At 34.5% G+C, this 19518-nt stretch overlaps 4 protein-coding genes across 8 annotated transcripts in view; 3 read left to right on the forward strand and 1 right to left on the reverse strand.

The window, feature by feature from the left end:
- Positions 1-3389, forward strand: part of LOC107867833 (abscisic acid 8'-hydroxylase 4-like) — a 6718-nt gene extending 3329 nt beyond the window's left edge. The window contains exons 2-9 of the mRNA NM_001324961.1: positions 180-501; positions 986-1135; positions 1241-1492; positions 1643-1732; positions 2122-2200; positions 2493-2599; positions 2692-2810; positions 3284-3389. Coding sequence (NP_001311890.1) covers positions 180-501; positions 986-1135; positions 1241-1492; positions 1643-1732; positions 2122-2200; positions 2493-2599; positions 2692-2810; positions 3284-3389 — 1225 coding nt within the window. The remainder of the gene's footprint in view (positions 1-179; positions 502-985; positions 1136-1240; positions 1493-1642; positions 1733-2121; positions 2201-2492; positions 2600-2691; positions 2811-3283) is intronic.
- Positions 3390-5602: 2213 nt separating this feature from the next.
- LOC107867834 (thioredoxin-like 4, chloroplastic) lies at positions 5603-9508 on the reverse strand. Of its 5 annotated transcripts, none has more exons than XR_007054723.1 (5): positions 9260-9508; positions 7220-7819; positions 6935-6988; positions 6497-6780; positions 5603-6207 (listed from the first exon to the last, which is right to left on the reverse strand). XR_007054723.1 is itself a non-coding variant. In XM_016714280.2 (4 exons), exons 2-4 carry the CDS (start codon positions 7688-7690, stop codon positions 6658-6660), a joined length of 648 nt encoding a protein of 215 aa, XP_016569766.1. In that variant the 5' UTR covers positions 7691-7816; positions 9260-9469; the 3' UTR covers positions 6321-6657. The 5 variants fall into 5 exon arrangements, 2 of the variants coding, with proteins under 2 accessions (XP_016569766.1, XP_016569765.1); XR_007054725.1 differs by having other exon boundaries at positions 5603-6191; positions 9260-9414; XR_007054724.1 differs by having other exon boundaries at positions 7220-7816; positions 9260-9413.
- Positions 9509-11454: 1946 nt separating this feature from the next.
- LOC107867835 (sterol carrier protein 2) lies at positions 11455-13668 on the forward strand. Its single transcript, XM_016714282.2, has 4 exons — positions 11455-11919; positions 12030-12090; positions 12258-12360; positions 13375-13668. Exons 1-4 carry the CDS (start codon positions 11785-11787, stop codon positions 13454-13456), a joined length of 381 nt encoding a protein of 126 aa, XP_016569768.1. The 5' UTR covers positions 11455-11784; the 3' UTR covers positions 13457-13668.
- Positions 13669-15148: 1480 nt separating this feature from the next.
- On the forward strand, positions 15149-18808 carry LOC107867836 (alpha-amylase). The gene is made up of 4 exons (XM_016714283.2): positions 15149-16051; positions 16204-16336; positions 17018-17823; positions 18398-18808. The coding sequence occupies exons 1-4, from the start codon at positions 15974-15976 to the stop codon at positions 18671-18673; spliced, it is 1293 nt and encodes a 430-aa protein (XP_016569769.2). The 5' UTR covers positions 15149-15973; the 3' UTR covers positions 18674-18808.
- The last annotated feature ends 710 nt before the right edge of the window (positions 18809-19518 follow it).

The following is a 19518-nucleotide window of genomic DNA, read 5'->3' on the forward strand; positions in this document are numbered from 1 at the left end:
TAGGTAGTAAGTACTCTCACAACCAACAATGGTTATAGTGGGAGTAGAAAGTAGTTAAGTACTACTTTATCGTTAACCAAAGGCCTCATGTTTGAATCGTCTTTATTAAGAAGCGTTTTACCCCAATGTGTGACTTTCTGACACTAACAACACTAATGATTATATTAATGTATTTTCAGGTACGGTGAAATATTTAAGACAAAAATACTAGGTTATCCATGTGTGATGTTGGCAAGTCCAGAAGCTGCTAGATTTGTACTAGTGAACCAAGCAAATTTGTTCAGGCCAACTTATCCAAAAAGCAAAGAGAATTTAATTGGTCAATCTGCACTATTTTTTCACCAAGGAGATTATCATAATCATCTTAGAAAACTTGTTCAAGCTTCTTTAAATCCAGAATCCATTCGTAACCAAATCCCTCATATTGAAGAACTATCAATTACTGCATTGAATTCTTGGGCTGGTGGACATGTTGTCAACACTTATCATGAGATGAAAAAGGTTGGTTTTTATAAGTTAAAAGATTCATAGTCTGTTTGGTCAAATTTTTATAATCTGCTTATTTAGAGCCGTACTTTTTGTCTGGAGTACAACAACAATAGCTCCAGTGTATTTCCACATAGTTGGGTTTAGGGAGATTAAAACATACATAGTTCATATCATTTTCTTCGAAGAGATAGAGAAGTTGTTGCAGGTATATCCCAACTCAAGACAAAACTTTTTGTCTGGAGTACTCTTTAAAAAAAAAGTACTTTGAGAGAGTAGTTGTTTATATTTGGTTATCCGATTTTTGGAAACTACTTGAATAATGATTTGTGCTTGGTCAAGATTTGTTTGACGACACGTGTCAACTCTCTAAAATTAAGTATTTTTTTAATTAATAAAAATGTTTTTGACTTTTAAAAATCTTGGTCAAACAGCCTATAGTATTTATTTATATTTGTGGGGTAAAAGTTTTTTTTTTCTGACTTCTTTTTTGTGTTAGTTTTCGTTTGAAGTAGGTATACTTGCTATATTTGGACGATTGGAAGTCCATGTGAAGGAAGAATTGAAGAAAAATTATAGCATAGTTGATAAAGGTTACAATTGTTTTCCAACAAATGTGCCAGGGAGTCCTTATAGAAAGGCCCTTCAAGTAAGTGTTATTTTAGTCACATCACTTAATTATTATGAACTAAATTTGAAGGTGCACGAAAACTGACCCCGATCATATTTTTATTATTATTATTTTTGTGTGAAGGCAAGAAAGAGACTTGGGAAGATTCTAAGTGAAATAATAAGGGAAAGGAAAGAGAAGAAGGTACTAGAGAAAGGGTTGTTGAGTTGTTTCTTGAATGCAAAAGAAGAAAAAGGATTATTGGTATTAAATGAAGATCAAATTGCTGATAATATAATTGGAGTTCTATTTGCTGCACAAGATACAACAGCAAGTGTTTTAACTTGGATTCTAAAGTACCTTCATGATAATCCCAAACTTCTTGAGTGTGTCAAGGTATAAAAAAAAAAAAAAACATCTAGAACATTCCATTTTTAATTACACTTTTTTTATTAGTGTGGTTGTCTTGACATTTTTAACTACTATTGATTTGAAGGCATTTTGGACTTGGTATTTAATGTTTGGTAATAATGGATGTCTTTGCAGGCTGAACAGAAAGTGATTTGGCAGTCAAATGAACAAGAAAATCATGGGTTGACATGGACACAAACAAGAAAGATGCCTATCACTAACAAGGTAATAATTTTTAGTAAATTCAGAAGCGGACCTGGATTTTGATTTTTCGAATTTTAATTTTTTAAATATTAATATGGAACTTAAACTAAAATTATTAAGTTCTATCAAATCTGTAAGCAGAATTATAGCTCCAGTCCAGTTACCGATTGATAGTAGAGGCGGCGAACCCCCTTCGACGGGAAAATATACTATTCATACATGATTAAAGTTATTTTTTATGTGGTTATAGTAGGTGTTGAACCCCCTTCGATTAAGTTTTCTTTGAATATTGAATCCCCTTAGTTGAAATCCTGGCTCCGCCTCTGATTGATAGAATAATATTTTCTTTAACGAAAGTTCTAGGGCTATGATAGTACATAATTAACCTCTTGACAATGTGTATTGTTTAGGTTGTTTTGGAGACACTGAGAATGGCTAGCATTATATCTTTCACATTTAGAGAGGCTGTGGCTGATGTAGAATACAAAGGTAAGCCAATTGAAAAAAGTACTTTAATTTTTTCTCTATTTTTGTCGATCATTACGGTAGTTTAACTTGGTATAGCATGTTATGTACAATTTTATTCAAACATATCTATATCATAGAGATTCATGTTGCTTAGATCCTTCAAAAATTTAGTCGTACTCGTATCAAATTCTCCCAATATAAATAATTTTTGAAGGATTCAAGCAACGTACATAGAAATTTACCTGTAATTATCTTATTAGTAATATGATTGCGGTGCATAAAATTTAAACTCATTGGAAATGTGGTGGTGTAGGTTACTTGATTCCAAAAGGTTGGAAGGTAATGCCTTTGTTCAGAAATATTCATCACAACCCAGAGTTCTTTCCTGATCCACAAAAATTTGATCCTTCAAGATTTGAGGTACAACAATACCCTTATTAAAGTTTACTATTATACTTTACTAGTTTTAAATTGTACATTAATTATATATAATTCATATTTTATATTTGCAGAATGCGCTGAAACCCAATACATTTATGCCATTTGGCAGCGGAGTGCACGCTTGTCCAGGGAATGAACTTGCCAAGCAGGAAATTCTAGTTATGACACATCATCTAGTCACTGAATTCAGGTATTGTGTGTGTGTGTGTGTTTAAATTTTAATATAGTAAGTAATCTCCTTCCAATAATCATATGATTATGACATGTTAAAGCATGCTTTTTTCAATGAGTTAATAATTGATAACGTGTCATCTAATCTTGTAAAGATTTGTTCAGGACACTTTTTAGTGTTTCCTCAAAAGTAACTATGTACTGTCGCTATTTGTAATGAAGTAAGTGTGTTCATGATTTTAAACTAAGAAACTTTTCGAATAAATTTCAAAATAATAACTATGAGTCAGTAAAGAATAAGGGGATTGTTATATTCGATATTCAAGGGCATACATACATTGTGATCTAGACATTCACTTTAGATTATTAAATGTAATCGTAATCATTACATAGCTATCGTACTACTTTGTGATTAGCATAATTTGTAAAAGTTAATGGAATTGAGACGTAGTCGATTGACTGATATAATAATTTATTTTTGGTTATTTACAGGTGGGAAGTAGTAGGATCTGATAGTGGGATTCAATATGGACCATTCCCTGTCCCAGTAGGTGGACTAGCAGCAAGATTTTGGAAAGAATCTACTACATCAACCTAATGGCTCTTCTGATTTGCATATCTCAAATGATTTCATCAATCTTATCCAAGATTGTTACTCATCCACCCCCCTCCCCCCAAAACCAAAACCCCACCCCCACCCAAAAAGAAATAGACATGTAGGGGATGACATAGATCTCCATTTTTCACCCAACAATTAGTACTTATATTCAAGAATTTACTAAATCTTGAATACCTTTACAGCTAGCACTTTGTACCATTTCAATTTTTTTTGCAAGAATTGGAATTCACAAAGTGTAAAATTTGATCCCTCAATTCTATTGGTTCCTTTATTTTGGTAACAAACTCGAGCTTTAAAATGCATGTTAAAACTACATACAATAGATTTTTATAGTCCGAGTTTTTCTAAACTCCGCACATGACAGGAGTTTTAATGCATCGGATTGTCCTATATTTTGGCTTTTGCTTGACAAAAAAGCAAATAGACTTTGCCCATGTGTTGGAATGGCACATGGGATCTTTCTAAGTATCTTTTGCATTTGCCATGTGTCTACTGAGTACAAGTCCTTGTTGTAAGGTCCTTATCATTGAGGCTATTGAAGAGCCAAGTGTTGGAGGTTATATTGGGTGAGGTAAAAAGTGGTGGGTGATCTCTCAGCTGGAGAGCACAATACCCAAAAGAAAAAAAAAAGATGACTTATGATTGACCTTGTACACTGCTAAAATGTGGCTAATAGAGCTTGTGACTTTTGAAGAATTTAACCCTTCTGGTTCACTGCATGTGTGTACTCTTTTATGTATCAGTAGAGATAATGCTCCTCAATGGATATGGACTCGTATTTGTTATTAGCGCTTTATTTTTTATATGAGATTTTTCAACACGAATTTAAATTAAGTCGAGCTTCAATACAAATATTGAACATCGGGCAGAGGCAATGCTCTTGAATGAGAATTCCTACATTATTTCTCATAGGAAACATTAACAAAATCATGAGTCAATCAATCAAGATATCAATTGTCTGTTTGTCTTAAAAGCTTTTCCTTAATTCCTTCTCTGACATATTGACTGATTTTTAAATTAGAAACATTGGATATTGTTATGATCGGACAGAATAAGCAATATCACAAGCAAAAGAAAAATAAGAAGAACACACAGATTTACGTGGAAACCCTTGACCGGAAAAACCATGGGTAGAGGAGGAGAATTCACTATAATGGAGAGGAGTACAATAATGAGACGAAAGTCTCAATGACGTATTTTATGTTACATCCAAAACGACCCACTAAATACTTATATAATACGTGCGTACAAATAAATACTAAGCCCAAAAATATACAGGTCCATATCGGCTCGATCCCTCCACTACCATCACAGACTCCAAAAAAAATCAAAAACGTGGATCGCACCGCATTTTCAAGGCAAATAAACAAAATTCGTCTCACAAACTCTAACAAATATAAAACACTAATAATCAAGGGAGTAAATGACATAGGCCTCAATTAGTTTGGCATTTTTTCCTTGTTTTGACTGTTACGAAAAGATCGACTTGCCTTTTATGTTTAGCAAGCACTACTACTGTTTAATTTTACATGACCTTTTAGTCGTTACTTACATGTTCTTACGTGTAATGACGTAACTTGCAATAAGAAAATAAATATTGAGTATGATCCAATCTCAAACGTTAGCTCATAAATTGAGAATTGTCCAGAACCATACAAGGAGACCCAAAAAATGCATCATCTACCAATGGGGGAACTCAACTAGCCCGCAAGCCCAAAACTGGACATGTAGAGCATGGGCTTTGTTAAAGCTCCTCTCCACCCCACCCAACATGCACGCACTGCAAATGGTAGTCGTGGTTGATTTTGATTCGAGGATATTACGCGGTAGAGCAAATTCTTCTATGATATAGGGGTTCAATATATATCAGGCAAATCATTAACTCGATATATGGGCATGACTCGTATACCATGACAGAAAAATGGACACGACCTAACTCAATCTCAAAAATTAGCTCAAATGATTGTCCAATACCATATAAGAAGGCCAAAGAACCCATCACCCACCGCTAGGAAATCCAACTTGTAGGTCTAGTTCGATAAACAAACCAAGTTTGGTACTGAAATAAATTTGGTATTTTATGCATATTTAATTTTTTGTCTCAAAGGTTTTTGTTTCTTTTAAAGCATGTGTTCAATCAAACATTGCCAAACAATTTGAGATGGAAGAAGTAGCATATTAGCACGAACTTAACAAAATAGGATTTCATTTAAGGGGGCAAAGTGGCAGAAAAACATCCCAAAATCAGGAGCCATGATCATGATCTATTTACAAGATGAGATTATAAGAGAGGGCAATTATGATATTTAATGACATGTTCTCAGGTGAATTGTCTCAGCGGCCGAACCAGAATTTTCACTAAGGGATTCAAAATACCAGAATTTTCACTAAGGGATTCAAAATATAAAGTAGACATATGAAAAAGTCAAAGGGGCTCAAGTCGAATTTGAGAATACCTCCCACCTCTCATCAGCAACTGATACCAGGTAATTTTGTCCATCAAGACTAGGACAGATGGGAAGAAGTTTTCATCTGATGCTTTATCAACAGCTGCTTGAATTCATTTTATTTAAGGCCCCTTTTCATTTATCATTGTAAACTCCCCCCACAGTTCACTACTCCAGAACTTTGAACATTTTAACTGTGGGAGAAGAATTGGCTCTGTCCTCTGAGGGATGGGCTCGGAGTCCCAGTCCCAAACCTGTCTCTTGTCGGTGGACTACTCGAGCTGCTCCCCCTCCGAAGCCAAACAACTTTGATTTCTCATCAGGTGCCGGAGTCCTAATAAAAGCAACATCTGCCGAAGACAGCATTAGTCCCACTAGGTACACTGCTATTAATTCTGAGATTGGGAAATGACAATGCATTTGGAAGAAATTGGAAAGATATCAACCAACTGAAGCACAGGAGTGGCATCAGATACAAAATGGATATAAATAAAGGACTATCAATATACAAGAGTATCCAGTGTAAATTCTTATTTAAGTAGAAAAACAATTACAAAGATATTATAATACAGATGTGATAAGGAAGAAATTGTTTCAATGTGTGCTGAGTACCAAGAATGATTATACAGAAGCACTAACATTATGTAGAAGCTATATTGCTTGGACTCTCCAAAAGTGTTGCCGCACCCGTGTCGGATCCTCTGAAAATGCACAACTTTTTGAGGATCCCACACGCACCTGTCGACATTTTCAAAGAGTCCGAGCAACATAGTGTAGAAGCAAGTGCAAACCGGACCAATTCAAGCATCCGGCGAAGCTGCAGCAGAGTATTTAAGAATAGCTGCAAGTATCCTTTCTTTATCTCTGGTTGGAAAAGCTTCCAGTAGGACTCCATTTTTATAAAAGTGAAAAAGGGGTACTGTCTGCACAAAGACAATTAAATCCGAGATAATCAAAGTTTTGTAGTGTAACCAATTCGACGCAAAAATAGTAACGCCATTAATCAGATTTGAGAAGTAACAATTCTAGTTGCATTGAAGATCTCTAAATTGATTTTAAGCCATCATAAAGGTTCACCTTGATTCGGAGTCGCTCAGCAACCTCAGACTGTTCATCATATTCATCGATTACCTGTGGAGATGGGAAGTAGGAAAAACTGAAAGGGAGAAGCATTTGCTACTAGCAAGTCTAGACTAATACAGAAATGTTCCATGCTTCGACCAAAAAAAAAGGCAATGAATAGGTTAATATCAGTTTAAATGCATCCAAAACCTTCCAAGGAGAAATTTCGATAACCATTTGTTTGCCAAACATCCGCGTGATATTTGATATTTACGTGGAACGTGAGGCGATAGTACTTACATTGTGTTTTAAGAATATAACTGGTGCCTGTTCATCACCAGCTCCCCTGCATAATTTTGCAAACCCTTGCTCTATGTACTTGCAACTGCCACAAGCCGTGCGGTAGAAGTCTACCACAACCAAAGAACCAGCCTTTTTCGCTTTTTCCAGTATTATGGAGAATTCCTCATCAGTCTTAAATTCTCTTACACATTCGACAGGACATAACTCGTCCTCTTCATCAAGTAGTTCATCAATGTTGTCATGAACCGCGCTTTGGATTTCTGAGCATTGACGCATTAGACTTTGAAGCGTGACATTTGAATCTGCATGTCTAAGTTTTGAACAAAGTCTTGTCTTCGGATGAGATGCTTCACTGCTTCTTCTACAGGAAAATGAATTAAGCAATGTATGGGATGATTCACCATCTAGTAGATTTATGCTTTGGAAACTCAAGTTACAGCGCCAATCAAGAACGCCTAGTCTTTGCATGAGTCTGTATTAAGAACTGACCGACTGAAACCTGTATTTCCTCCGCTCTTTGAGATTCTTGACAAGCAAAGTCTAACATCCACGCATTATAAAAGCGACAGTTGCTTGTCGTTTACACTGTAGAGGCTGCTGAAATCAAAAGGCCGAACTTTTCATAACAGAAGAAAGAATTTTTGTTATTTACAATAGAGGGTGCCACATATATTTCAGAATTTTGTAATCTAGGTAGCACAAAAACAGATCAACGAACAGATCAGCTTGATTCTCACTGATTTTGAAACGAAAAGATCAAACAGAAGCATGTTTGTGAGAGCAAGAAGAAACAATCTTGGTGCATCTACAGCAACAAAACTAGAGAACACAACACGTAATTGTATCCATCTCAGCATGATCCTGCACTTCAGCAAAACTAACTGATGCTATATGAATCTCTCTAGATGTAGTCGAACATGCAACATTACCAAATACAGAACTGAAAATTCTTTCTCCAGAGAAACGTAATGCCAATAAACAAATTTTGCGGTCTGAAGGATGCAATAAGGTTCTATCGAGAAGCACATGTATCCCTTCAGTCTGTTCACCCTGGTTGTACCAGCTAAGCGCTTTATGAACCAAATACTAGTCCTTGGCTTCGTGACTTATGGACTCAAAATGCAGAAAATTTGGGAATCGTTACAACTATTAATAAACGGTAAGGCCAAAAATAAGTGTCAATTGCCAAAAGAGTAGATCAATCTTTAAAATTGAAGAGCTTTAAGGCATTAAACTATCACAATCCTGAAGGTCCATTCTATAAGCCCCTTGAAATTACTTTAACTTCCTTAGCATTTGCAATCTTAATAACAACTATTAAAATGTCTATCAAAGGCAATAGGAACAAAGTCCACTAAGAAAATTCTGAAGTTCTATTATAGATTAAACCGGAGAAGCCCAACCCAAAGGACACAATCACTAGCCAATATGCTTTTCTCTCATGCCTTTCTACGTTTATGGTTCACTACTCTGGTGTCTTAGGTGTAGAGGATCAACAACAATTCATCCCTAACTTGGTGGTTAAACACTACTGCTATGACGATACTGTAAGGGAGGTCCTGCGGAAAAAAAACTCGATGTCAATATGAACTTAACATAACACCTCTTATTCTTATTACTCTTTCAATGTGAAAATCGAAAAAAGAAAAGAAAAATCTCGAAATGATATGGCCCGTGTTCCTAGAGCAATGAGGGACAACTGGCACATAACAATTACTCCCTTTTTGAGTACCAACCACCTCGTTGGCGACGGTTAGCACTCCTCTTAGGTCATCCAGGCCACTAATCCTAGTCACAGCTCCAAGCATGGATCGACTTGCTCTGATATCAATGTTATAGACCAAATTTAGCCTATAAGCTCATTACTATTTAACTTTTTAATCAACGATGGACAATTGGTACACAACAAGTTCAAGTAGATCAACAAAAATCAAGAAGAGGCAACATAAGTTAAACTAAACTATGAAAGTAACACAAGCAGAGTAACATTAAATTGATATGAAAAATAAACATAGTAATATGATCAGATAGTTTTACCAGTTTAGCAGCAATGGCGCGAATCTGCAACACAACAATAAAGAAGCAATACTTATTAATTTAGTATTTGGTTGAGAAAAAGGACACGTTTGGACATTATCATTTTATCCACTTCACATGCTGCTGTCTTTCTCCAAGTTAACGTTTGGGGGACCCTTTTGCAGTTTAGACCAATCAATTTGGTGATTTTCTGATATCTACTCCACCTCCAATCCAAGTCAAATGTTGTTATGAATTTAAATTTAACTGAGTTCAATTTTTGAAATTTTAATCAATAAATTTATTGCACAATTACAACTATGGGTTTGCGTCTAATATTATTGACATTTTAATGAATTACTACCTATGTTTCTATAATCTGTGGGGGGAGATAAGCATTCAGTATCGTCGAATTATGATTAAAATTGTTACGACACATTTCAATTTTACGGGTTCTATTATCCCAGACGTCATTTTCTACGCAATTTTGTCATCCTTTTGTGTTGGTGTGGCTTTATTACATAAAAATGAGGTCCAAGTTAGCTAAAAAGATTGACAAAAATATGCTAAAATTCAATTCAAGGAGGTAATAGGACTACCATGACATTAGAATGTGTCATAGCAAATTTGACCATAATTTTAGGGGTAATAGATGTTTTACTCATTTGTAGGAGTATAAAGAATTCTTCGTTCAGATGAATCATAATCAAAAGGTTATATATATTGAGCTATTGTTCAAAAGGCTCAACCTACGTATTTGATTATTTTTTTTAAAGCCATTGTCCTTCCACATGCAAAACTTTAAAATACAACAACAAACTCAGTATATTCCAAAATAATACTTTACTTGTGTAATTTGAAAATTCAGGACGATATTATTTTTCAAAGACATAATTGAGAAATGACACCAACATTATTTCTACTTTTAAGGGCCTATTTAAATGGATTTATTTTGTATAAATAACATAAATATCAACCTTTTTGGAAGTAATTATACTCTCTTCCACTTTTTTAATTACTTTACTCTCTCTCCCTATTAATATACATAACATAGCTGACATATACATAACAACTCTGTGTATATGTTGAGATTTTTATAATATATTTAGGGAGTTGAGATTTTTTGTAATATTAGTTAGATAAGTTGTGTATTTGTGTAATTTTTAGATTTATTTTTGAGGAGAGGAATCTAGGGCCATTATATGCTTCTCATTGAACTCGGTTTTGGTTTTAGCCCATGAACCTAGTTAGTAGCTACGTGCATCTGAGTAAGCCCAAAGCATCAACAACATAATGGGCCTCAAAATAACAAAGCCCATAACTAAAATCAGCTCGACGCTTTAGCCATTAAAATACAATTCAAAGGAGAAGCTTCTATTTTGTTTAGTTTGGTTGGATGAGTTAAGGCACTGACCAACGATTTGTTGTCTTCTTGGAAAAGAGTAGATAAAATTAGTTGGACTTATAAATAGACGAGTTTCTAAAATAAAACAAAGATTCACAATAAAAATAAGATAGTTTGGTGGATTAAAATTTCTCTTATGTGAAAGATTCAATTAAAAGGGTCTATCATATGCAATCTTACCTTCCATTTCTGTTAGGAGCCAAACCCCGTGATCCTCCTTCAAAATAATAAGTAAAAATAACATAAATATCAATCTTATTAGAATTATTTATACTTTTTTCCACTTCTTTAATTATTTTATTCTCTCCCCCGATTCCTATACATAAGAAGATCGGCATATACATAGAAACCTTTGTATATGACAAGACTGACATATACATGACAAGGCCGATTCATATATATATAACAAGTATGACAAGATCGACATTTACAGAACAAGACCGACATATATATAACAAAGTCAATTCATATACATAATAGGTCCGGCATATACGTAGAAAGCTATGTATATGTATTTATATTTAAAATATGACGAAGAATATATATTTACTACTACTATTTATCATAACTCGAAGGTACATTTCTGATTTTTGGATGTTAGCTTTTTTTAGATTTTGGGTTTTCAATATTATAAAAAATCTCTCCTCCCTAAATATATTACAAAAATTTTAATATATACATAGAATGCTATGTATATGTCGGTTAGGTTATGTTATGTATATTAATAGGGAGAGTGAGTAAAATAATAAAAAAAAATGGAAGAGAGTGTAATGTTATTTATACAAATAAATTTTATATTTAAACAGATGTTGCCAAGAAAATTCTTGGATTATCTAATCCCAAACGTGTAGCCAATTTTTTGCTCTTACGTCGTCCTAATCTTGGCACATTGAATTGCGTGTCCATCCCTAATCATACACCCCTTGCCACCTCTCTTACTTGCACTTATTACTCCTATTCCTCTTCTTCTTCTTCTTCCTTGTTTACCATTTGTACCAAAATTTCAGCTGTCATTTTAATTCCCCCTATTAATACTCTACGACTACTATTACCTAATCTATATATAGCATTCTACTATTACTCTTTCTCTCTACCACATAGCCAATTTGACCTTAATTTTTCACAAGTATCATTATCAACCATGGCAGAAAATTCTACTACTCAGCTAAAATCAGATGCTATATTTGACCAAATGAAACTTCATCTTTCTACTGATGCTGGCAAGGAACTTATCAAGAAAATTGGCCTTGTTTACCAAATCAATATCGCTCCTAAGGTCCATTTCCCCCCCCCCTTTTTATTAAATAAATTCCTTTATAAATGCCTTTTTTTAAAAAAAATCTTAATTTGATGTGTGTATATATATTTTAAATTTCTTAATTGCAGAAAATAGGATTCAATGAGAAGGTGTATGTTGTTGATCTGAAGAAAGGAGAAACAAAAGAAGGTTCGTTCCCCCCCCCCACCCCCTTCCTTTTTTATTATCAGTATCAAAATGAAATTGACCCGAATAATATAGGGGGTGTGTGTATATATTAGGATCCAGATTTATGATTATGGAAAGGATCCGGATTTATTAGGATCCGAATTGAATTGAGTATTTTGGGAATTTAGGGCCATATGAAGATGGGAAGCCTGATGCAACTTTTTCATTTACTGATGCTGATTTTGTGAAGATTGCCACTGGGAAAATGAATCCACAAATTGCTTTTATGAGGTAATTTATGGTTCTCTTTCCACTTGCTTTGCTGGGTATAGATGATACTATATAAAGATAGCAAAAATTTTACGTGCCAGTTGGAGTGATAGAGCTCCTTTTGAGTTCAGCAATATTGACCACGAAATTACTGTTACAAGCCATTACTTGCTGATCAAAAGTAGTTATTAGACTGTTTGCGGAAAATGCTTTATTGGAAAACACGGGGAGGGGATTATTAGAAGTTCTAATTCTACCGACTTAGTTTTTGATATGTGAGTTAAGGCTGCATAAAGTATGTTGTTGTTGTTGTGGAATCAGAGAGACCTACATTCACGAATAATAGAACTGTAAGGTGGGTAGTAATTGTTGATCATTCTAATTATCTCAGTAGAATCAGTGGCAATAGAAACCTCTGTCATGAGGTTCCCATTTAACACTGATGGCGGTCTTATCTTGTTTGCTACTGTTAGTGTTGGCGATCTGGCTATATACTACAGCATTGGAATAAGTTTCGCTGAAATAGATTGGAATCTGCTTCCTATTAAAAAGATTGTGATTTCAAATAAAGCCGGATGTTCCTGAAGTAGGAGAGGATTAAGAGTTTCCCAGTTGATGATACTGTTCAATTATTCATGCTTGATCTTCTCCCAAATTGAAGGCCAACTGTCATAGGTAAATTCAAGGTCAGGGTGCTGGTGCCGTTGGTGTAATTCTGAGACACATTTTACCAAAATAACGGAGCATTTGGGTACTCAGAAAGTTTGTGGAATGTCTTCATCCACAAAAGGAGCAGTTATGATCGACATTTAGGCCATTTAGGAACCTATAAGAAGCCTACCATGGTGTACAAGCCATTGAACGTATTTGATCTTGTTGGGAGATTTATCTGCGAGCTGAAATGCGTTTATTCTTAGAGTCTATGAACAATTCGTGGACTCTTAATATAGTATTATAATTTTTACTCTCTAAAGAGTCTCTCCTGTTGATGTTTTTTTTTCCCCAAATTCTGAATGATCTTGATTCTTGTTGCAGAGGTGCGATGAAAATTAAGGGCAGCATAAGCGCAGCACAGAAATTCACCCCCGACATTTTCCCAAAGCCTTCAAAGATGTGAACAAATCTGCTACTATGTCAGTAGGGAAACACCGTTCTAGATTTTTTACTTTTTATGTCACCAACAATCAACTCATATGATAAAGAATTATGGACGTTTTGAATTTATCTGTCAGTTCTCCCATATAATTCCGTGTCCCTGTAATGATGTAACAGAATTCTGGGCGTTTCTTAATGGAACTGAAATATAATTGTTCACATTTTACTGTGGCAGACTTGCAGTAGAACCTTATGACTATGTCTTATCATTTTATAGGATCTTATATTACTAGAGATGGTAATTCAGTATTATGGTTATTGCTGTCTGTGACTCTACAATAAATTGATTCAACCCTCTGCCATGTTTGTTGAAGTGCAAATGTATTAGAGTAATTTCTATGGGTAGTCACCTATATTTTCACATCTATAAATGTTATTTTTGTTTCTTTTAGGACAAGAATATCACCCAACTATTCTTTTTTTCCCTCAAAAAATATTTAACACTTAAAAATCCTATACTCTAATACTTGACATGCCATGTTGTTAAAATTTTTTATTATTGTTGTTAAAATCTTTTATTTTCTTAATTATAAATCTATTTAACTCTTCAAGTTCATTTATTCAAATCTACATCTTATAAACTACAAGAAAAATCTAAAAAAATTACAAAAGAATTTATCAGTAATCTAATTCTCAAGTTTTTCAACCAAACTAATTTAATGGAAAACCTACAAATTTTTCTATAAAATAAAATTTGAAGGAGAAAATTTTAGAATTTTTTTTTGTCAAGCAAAATTCAATAGAAAAATTTTAAAGGTAATTATCACCTGAAAATTTTAATTCGTATGTAGATCACTTGTTGTTTATACTGTTATTGGTTTTAAGTCGGGGGTTTATCAGAAACAACCTCTCTACTTCTCTTGAGGTAGTGGTATGGTCTGTGTATACTCTACCCTCCCCAAACCCTATTAGGTGGGAATATACTGGGTATGTTGTTGTTGTTGTTGTATGCAGATTGCAAAATTTTAAGCATCCTTTAGTTTTATGTATATACTTGGACACATCAACTACTTCATTGATGAGTAATGTGTATTGCATTATCAGAGGAATTATTTTTCTTTGAGTTGTGTGATTATCTAATATGCTTATCATGTGATGTAATTTTTCTCACATCGAATAAAGAATAAATATAATTTATATTTTATTTTTGTAAGAAAGACAAAATAAATATAAAATTTAAAGTATATAATTAAATTGTTCTTCAATAATAAATATATCATGTGTATTTTTTAAAAAAAGGAAATAAGACCAAATTTTAGTTAAATAAGTTTGATAAGTTAAATAGATCTATTTCTTATATCTTATATATATATATAAAAAAAAAATTAATGACATGTCATATAAACTAGGAAAGAAAAACGTTTTTTGAAGTGTCAAGTATTTTTAAGAAAAATAGGGATAATTGAGTGATATTATATTTATAGGCAATTATGAAAACATGAATTACTATATAGGGAAATTATCCAGTGAATTACTACTAGCTTTATTTATGTAAGATGCTCTTTTATCGGTTCGCGCCTTCCAGATCACTGTCAATGATCATCACAGTAACATTTGATTGTCATTGAAAGGAAGCAGAAATGGCAAAGCTTTCCAGTCATTAATCTAAACTCTATCAACTTGCTATTTTTCTTTCTTTATTTCATGATGTTATTGAATTGTTATCTGGCCGTCCTCATCATTCAGGAAGCCACCTAGAACAATATCTGGGTAATGTGAAAACTTTCCATTTTTCAAATGCATATTTGTTATAGCACCAACACATCTTTTCATCTGGCCCACAACCAACGGTGGACATAAAAAGTGCACAAAGGGGCAGTCGGGTGGGTGCAATAAAATTTCTACCACCACGACGAAGGATCTGTTGTATGCAGCTTAATAATAGAAGGGCAGTTCGGTGCAAATAATACATTTGCATTGTATATGCAATGTGATTTTCCATTGGATGCGGTCCATGACCCTACGAATATACTAGTGTTTTCGGCTCAAACTATATATTAGTACGAACAAAAATTGTATATATATATATACACACTCTAAATTCAACTCCCGTGTCTTGTACGTCTACCATCCTAGTCTAGAAGAAAAATGACCAAATTAACTTAAACGTTGAAAACTTTTCTATCTGTGGACAACACTTTGAGAAAGACGAAATCCAAAAACTTGAGTGACTTATTGATACAAAATATAGTGACTATCCAATATTCTTACATTGAGTCAGAGTGTTTATCGGAAACAATAAAGTTATGTACACATTATTCTTCTCAGACCTCACTTATGAGATTATTCTGATTATGTTGTTGCTGAGAGACCATTGAGAAATTTCCAGGCACAATAGATTGGTTAATCTTGTATCCCAGTGTGTGTACGTTTCAAAAAAGTCAATTCTTGTGTCTCTAAAACACAATTTAAATAGAGTTTCTTTGCCCATCTTTTGTTCCTCATCCTGAACCTGGAGTCAACACAACACAACAGAACAATGAATTCTCTTATTCCTCTTTGTTTAATTCTCTCATTCATTCTTCCTATCTTTGCTTCTCCGACCGTATTGTTCCAGGTATTCCCAAGAAACTTTCTTCAAATTTTTACCTCCGGACCTTGCTAAACGCGGGATGCTTTGTGCACCGGAGTGCTAGGTATCTTTGTTTTTATGTACTTGCTCATATATTCATTAAAAAGTGTAGCTTCTCTGTTGTTTTTATTTGTTAGGGGTTCAATTGGGAATCGAGTAAAAAGCAAGGTGGATGGTACAATTCTCTCATTAATTTAGTTCCTGACTTGGCTAAAGCTGGAGTTACTCATGTTTGGTTACCACCTTCATCTCACTCTGTGTCTCCTCAAGGTAACTTTTCTCCTTTAACATATGAAGTTGTAATCTTTTATTATTGAATCTGTGGATACAGTTAGTATTTGCGTCGCACTCAACAGTGTGATTGTGACCTAGTGGTCAATGAAGCCAAATTAACCAGGGAAGACCAGAGTTCAAAATTTAGTAGAGGCTGGGGCTGACAAAATTAGCCTACTAGAAAACAATGATCCTTCTATTAGCTCGGTCCATTTCAGCTCAATCCATAAAACTGGGCTGATATGCACCGCTCAAACTGATCCACAGAAACTTTATCAAAAAATTTTCAAAACGACATTGGTTTATTTGATATGTGTCATAATGAAAAAAATAGTTTTATTAGTTTCTTAAATAAATTATAAAAAACTTTGTAGAATTGAACGAATTGGGTTATTGATCCTTTTTCTAGCTTATTTCAGCCGGAGTAACTTTTGAGAGGACCATATCCTTTTTAATTTATTCAGATCGTTTTCCAGCCCAGCCTGCCTATTGGTTGCCCTTGGTTGAGATACATGTAAGTTGGCCCAAACACCACAACTTATTAAAAAAAAAAAAAAAAGAGTACTATTCATGTTCAATTGTTAGACTAGAGTTTGAACCAATTGTCCTATAAATGTTGAAAAGAATTCCCACACTAAATGGGATTTACTTGAAGGATTATGCCATCTTTTATGCCAGGTTATATGCCAGGAAGATTGTATGACTTGGATGCGTCCAAGTTTGGGAATCAGCAAGAACTGAAAACTCTTATTAAGGCTTTACATGACCACACGATCAAATCCGTTGCTGATATAGTGATCAATCATAGAACCGCCGATAAAAAAGATAGCAGGGGCATATACTGCATCTTTGAAGGAGGGACGCCTGATGACCGTCTTGATTGGGGCCCCCATATGATTTGCAAGGACGACACGCAATATTCTGATGGCACGGGGAATCTAGACACCGGTTTGGACTTTGAACCTGCCCCTGATATCGATCATCTTAATACCAGAGTGCAGAAAGAGTTATCAGACTGGATGAATTGGCTGAAATCTGAAGTTGGATTTGATGGTTGGCGTTTCGATTTTGTTAGGGGATATGCACCTAGCATCACCAAGATTTATATGGGAAAAACATCCCCGGATTTTGCAGTTGGTGAGTTTTGGAACTCTCTTGCTTATGGTCAGGACGGAAAACCGGAGTATAACCAGGACAACCATAGAAATGAGCTAGTTAGTTGGGTTCAGAATGGCGGTGGGGCTGTAACAGCCTTTGATTTCACAACGAAGGGAATTCTTCAAGCCGCGGTTCAAGGAGAGTTATGGAGATTGAAGGATTCCAATGGAAAACCTCCAGGAATGATAGGTGTTTTGCCTCAAAATGCTGTGACTTTTATCGATAATCACGATACTGGATCGACACAAAAGATGTGGCCTTTCCCTTCAGACAAAGTTATGCAAGGATATGCATACATCCTCACTCATCCAGGAATTCCATCAGTGGTAAAAAATACATTCCTTCCTCACCAAATTCTTACTATGCATTTCGTGTTGTGTCTATTTTACAACAAATTTATATTCGTTTCCATGGAAGTTGAGGAACTCGGCCTGTGTGAGTTTGCTCACATTGCCGGTCTCAGTAGTAGGCTGACAGAAAATATAAAACTAGCTAACCAATGATTGATTCTCATAATACATAAACAAACACTAAAACTTAGCTTTAACTAGCAAGTAAGCACTCCAACTTTGAGCATACACATCGGGACACGTCAGCTCAACTTACAAAATGATCATCTAGGCACCTCCAAAATACGTCACCGTCGGTTGTCCATGAGACACGGTAGGAGCAAGTTGGAGAGTTTAGTTGCCAGCGGCGACCAAGTTGAGGTGTTCAGGCATACACTCTCAAAGTTGGAATGCTTACTTGCCGGGTGAGGCCAAGTTTGAGTGTGTGTTTATGTATTATGCCATACAGAATATGACACATATAGCTGACCGTAACTTGATCCAATTGAGGCAGTGTTACTTTTGTTGTTTATGTATAGCTGGGGAGTTAAATTCTTGTTTTTGGTTGCAGTTTTATGACCATTTCTTTGATTGGGGACTGAAGGATGGAATTTCAGCACTAATCTCTATTAGGAAGAGGAATGGGATTTCTTCAACAAGTAATGTGCAGATCATGGCTTCTGATTCTGATCTATACATAGCAATGATTGATCAGAAAATTATTGTCAAAATTGGACCAAAACTTGATCTTGGAAATCTTATTCCACATAATTATCAGGTGGCAACTTCTGGACAAGACTATGCTGTATGGGAGAAAAAGGCATTAACATATTGGTGTTGCACTTAGAAACCTTCACCATTAATTTACAAATACAAAAAGTAACCATGGACAAAATGGTCATATGATTGAAAATGTAATTTATATTGCAGACACATAATGAAGGTAAAAATATTCAAGATATTATTGGAACCTTTCTTGAAATTACTCTCTTGCATCAAGTTCAGTTAATATTTCACTTTTTCTGCTATGGGTCGTTTGGTAAGTGAGATGTGATAGATAAGGATATCCATGAGATTTATCTCATCTTATATATAGGATAACTTACCCATCCTAAAATAATTCTAGGATTAAATAATACTCATTACAAACCATTTTCTATATGGAATTGAATAATTTTGGGATTAGCAAATACCTCAAGCAAAATATGGAACAAAGTTAATCTCAAATTTTATCCCAAGATTATTATCCTTATCTCACGCCACGTACCAAAATACCTTCTGTAGATAACAACTTTACTGCATAATTTGATTGGAAGCAACAACTTTAAAATGAATATTTGGATTGGATTATTTTACATTAACTCATAATCCAAAAGATTCTTAATGAAGGCAACAACTTTAAAATGCATAGTTTGACTGGATTTGGTTACTCATAATTGAAGGCAAGAGAAGTCTCAACATTTTTATGCCAAAACATTGTAAGTTGAGCTTTTTGCCAATCTTTTCTACTCATCCTACAATTAACACAACACAACACAAGTAACAATGAATTCTCTTATTCTTTCTCTTTGTTTAGTTCTCTCTCTTTTTCCAAAGTGCTCACCCGAAGGGCAGAGGCTAGGTTTCCAAAAAAAGAAAACATACAAAGAAACAAGAAGTACGAATTACACTAGCCACGGTAGATAAAGGAGT

The sequence above is a fragment of the Capsicum annuum genome, chromosome 4, assembly GCF_002878395.1.
Source record: "Capsicum annuum cultivar UCD-10X-F1 chromosome 4, UCD10Xv1.1, whole genome shotgun sequence".
In the NCBI taxonomy this organism is placed as follows: domain Eukaryota; kingdom Viridiplantae; phylum Streptophyta; class Magnoliopsida; order Solanales; family Solanaceae; genus Capsicum; species Capsicum annuum.

Excerpts from the sequence above, each read along its gene's own strand:
- LOC107867835 (XM_016714282.2), top strand. The coding sequence starts at position 11,785 with ATGGCAGAAAATTCTACTACTCAGCTAAAATCAGATGCTATATTTGAC. Across the intron at positions 11,920-12,029 it reads AAATCAATATCGCTCCTAAG|AAAATAGGATTCAATGAGAA; the intron begins GTCCATTTCCCC and ends TCTTAATTGCAG. Across the intron at positions 12,361-13,374 it reads CCACAAATTGCTTTTATGAG|AGGTGCGATGAAAATTAAGG; the intron begins GTAATTTATGGT and ends TTCTTGTTGCAG.
- LOC107867836 (XM_016714283.2), top strand. The coding sequence starts at position 15,974 with ATGAATTCTCTTATTCCTCTTTGTTTAATTCTCTCATTCATTCTTCCT. Across the intron at positions 16,052-16,203 it reads CTCCGACCGTATTGTTCCAG|GGGTTCAATTGGGAATCGAG; the intron begins GTATTCCCAAGA and ends TTTATTTGTTAG. Across the intron at positions 17,824-18,397 it reads ATCCAGGAATTCCATCAGTG|TTTTATGACCATTTCTTTGA; the intron begins GTAAAAAATACA and ends TTTTGGTTGCAG.
- LOC107867834 (XM_016714280.2), bottom strand. The coding sequence starts at position 7,690 with ATGCAAAGACTAGGCGTTCTTGATTGGCGCTGTAACTTGAGTTTCCAA. Across the intron at positions 6,989-7,219 it reads TTATATTCTTAAAACACAAT|GTAATCGATGAATATGATGA; the intron begins GTAAGTACTATC and ends CCATCTCCACAG. Across the intron at positions 6,781-6,934 it reads CTGAGCGACTCCGAATCAAG|ACAGTACCCCTTTTTCACTT; the intron begins GTGAACCTTTAT and ends GTCTTTGTGCAG.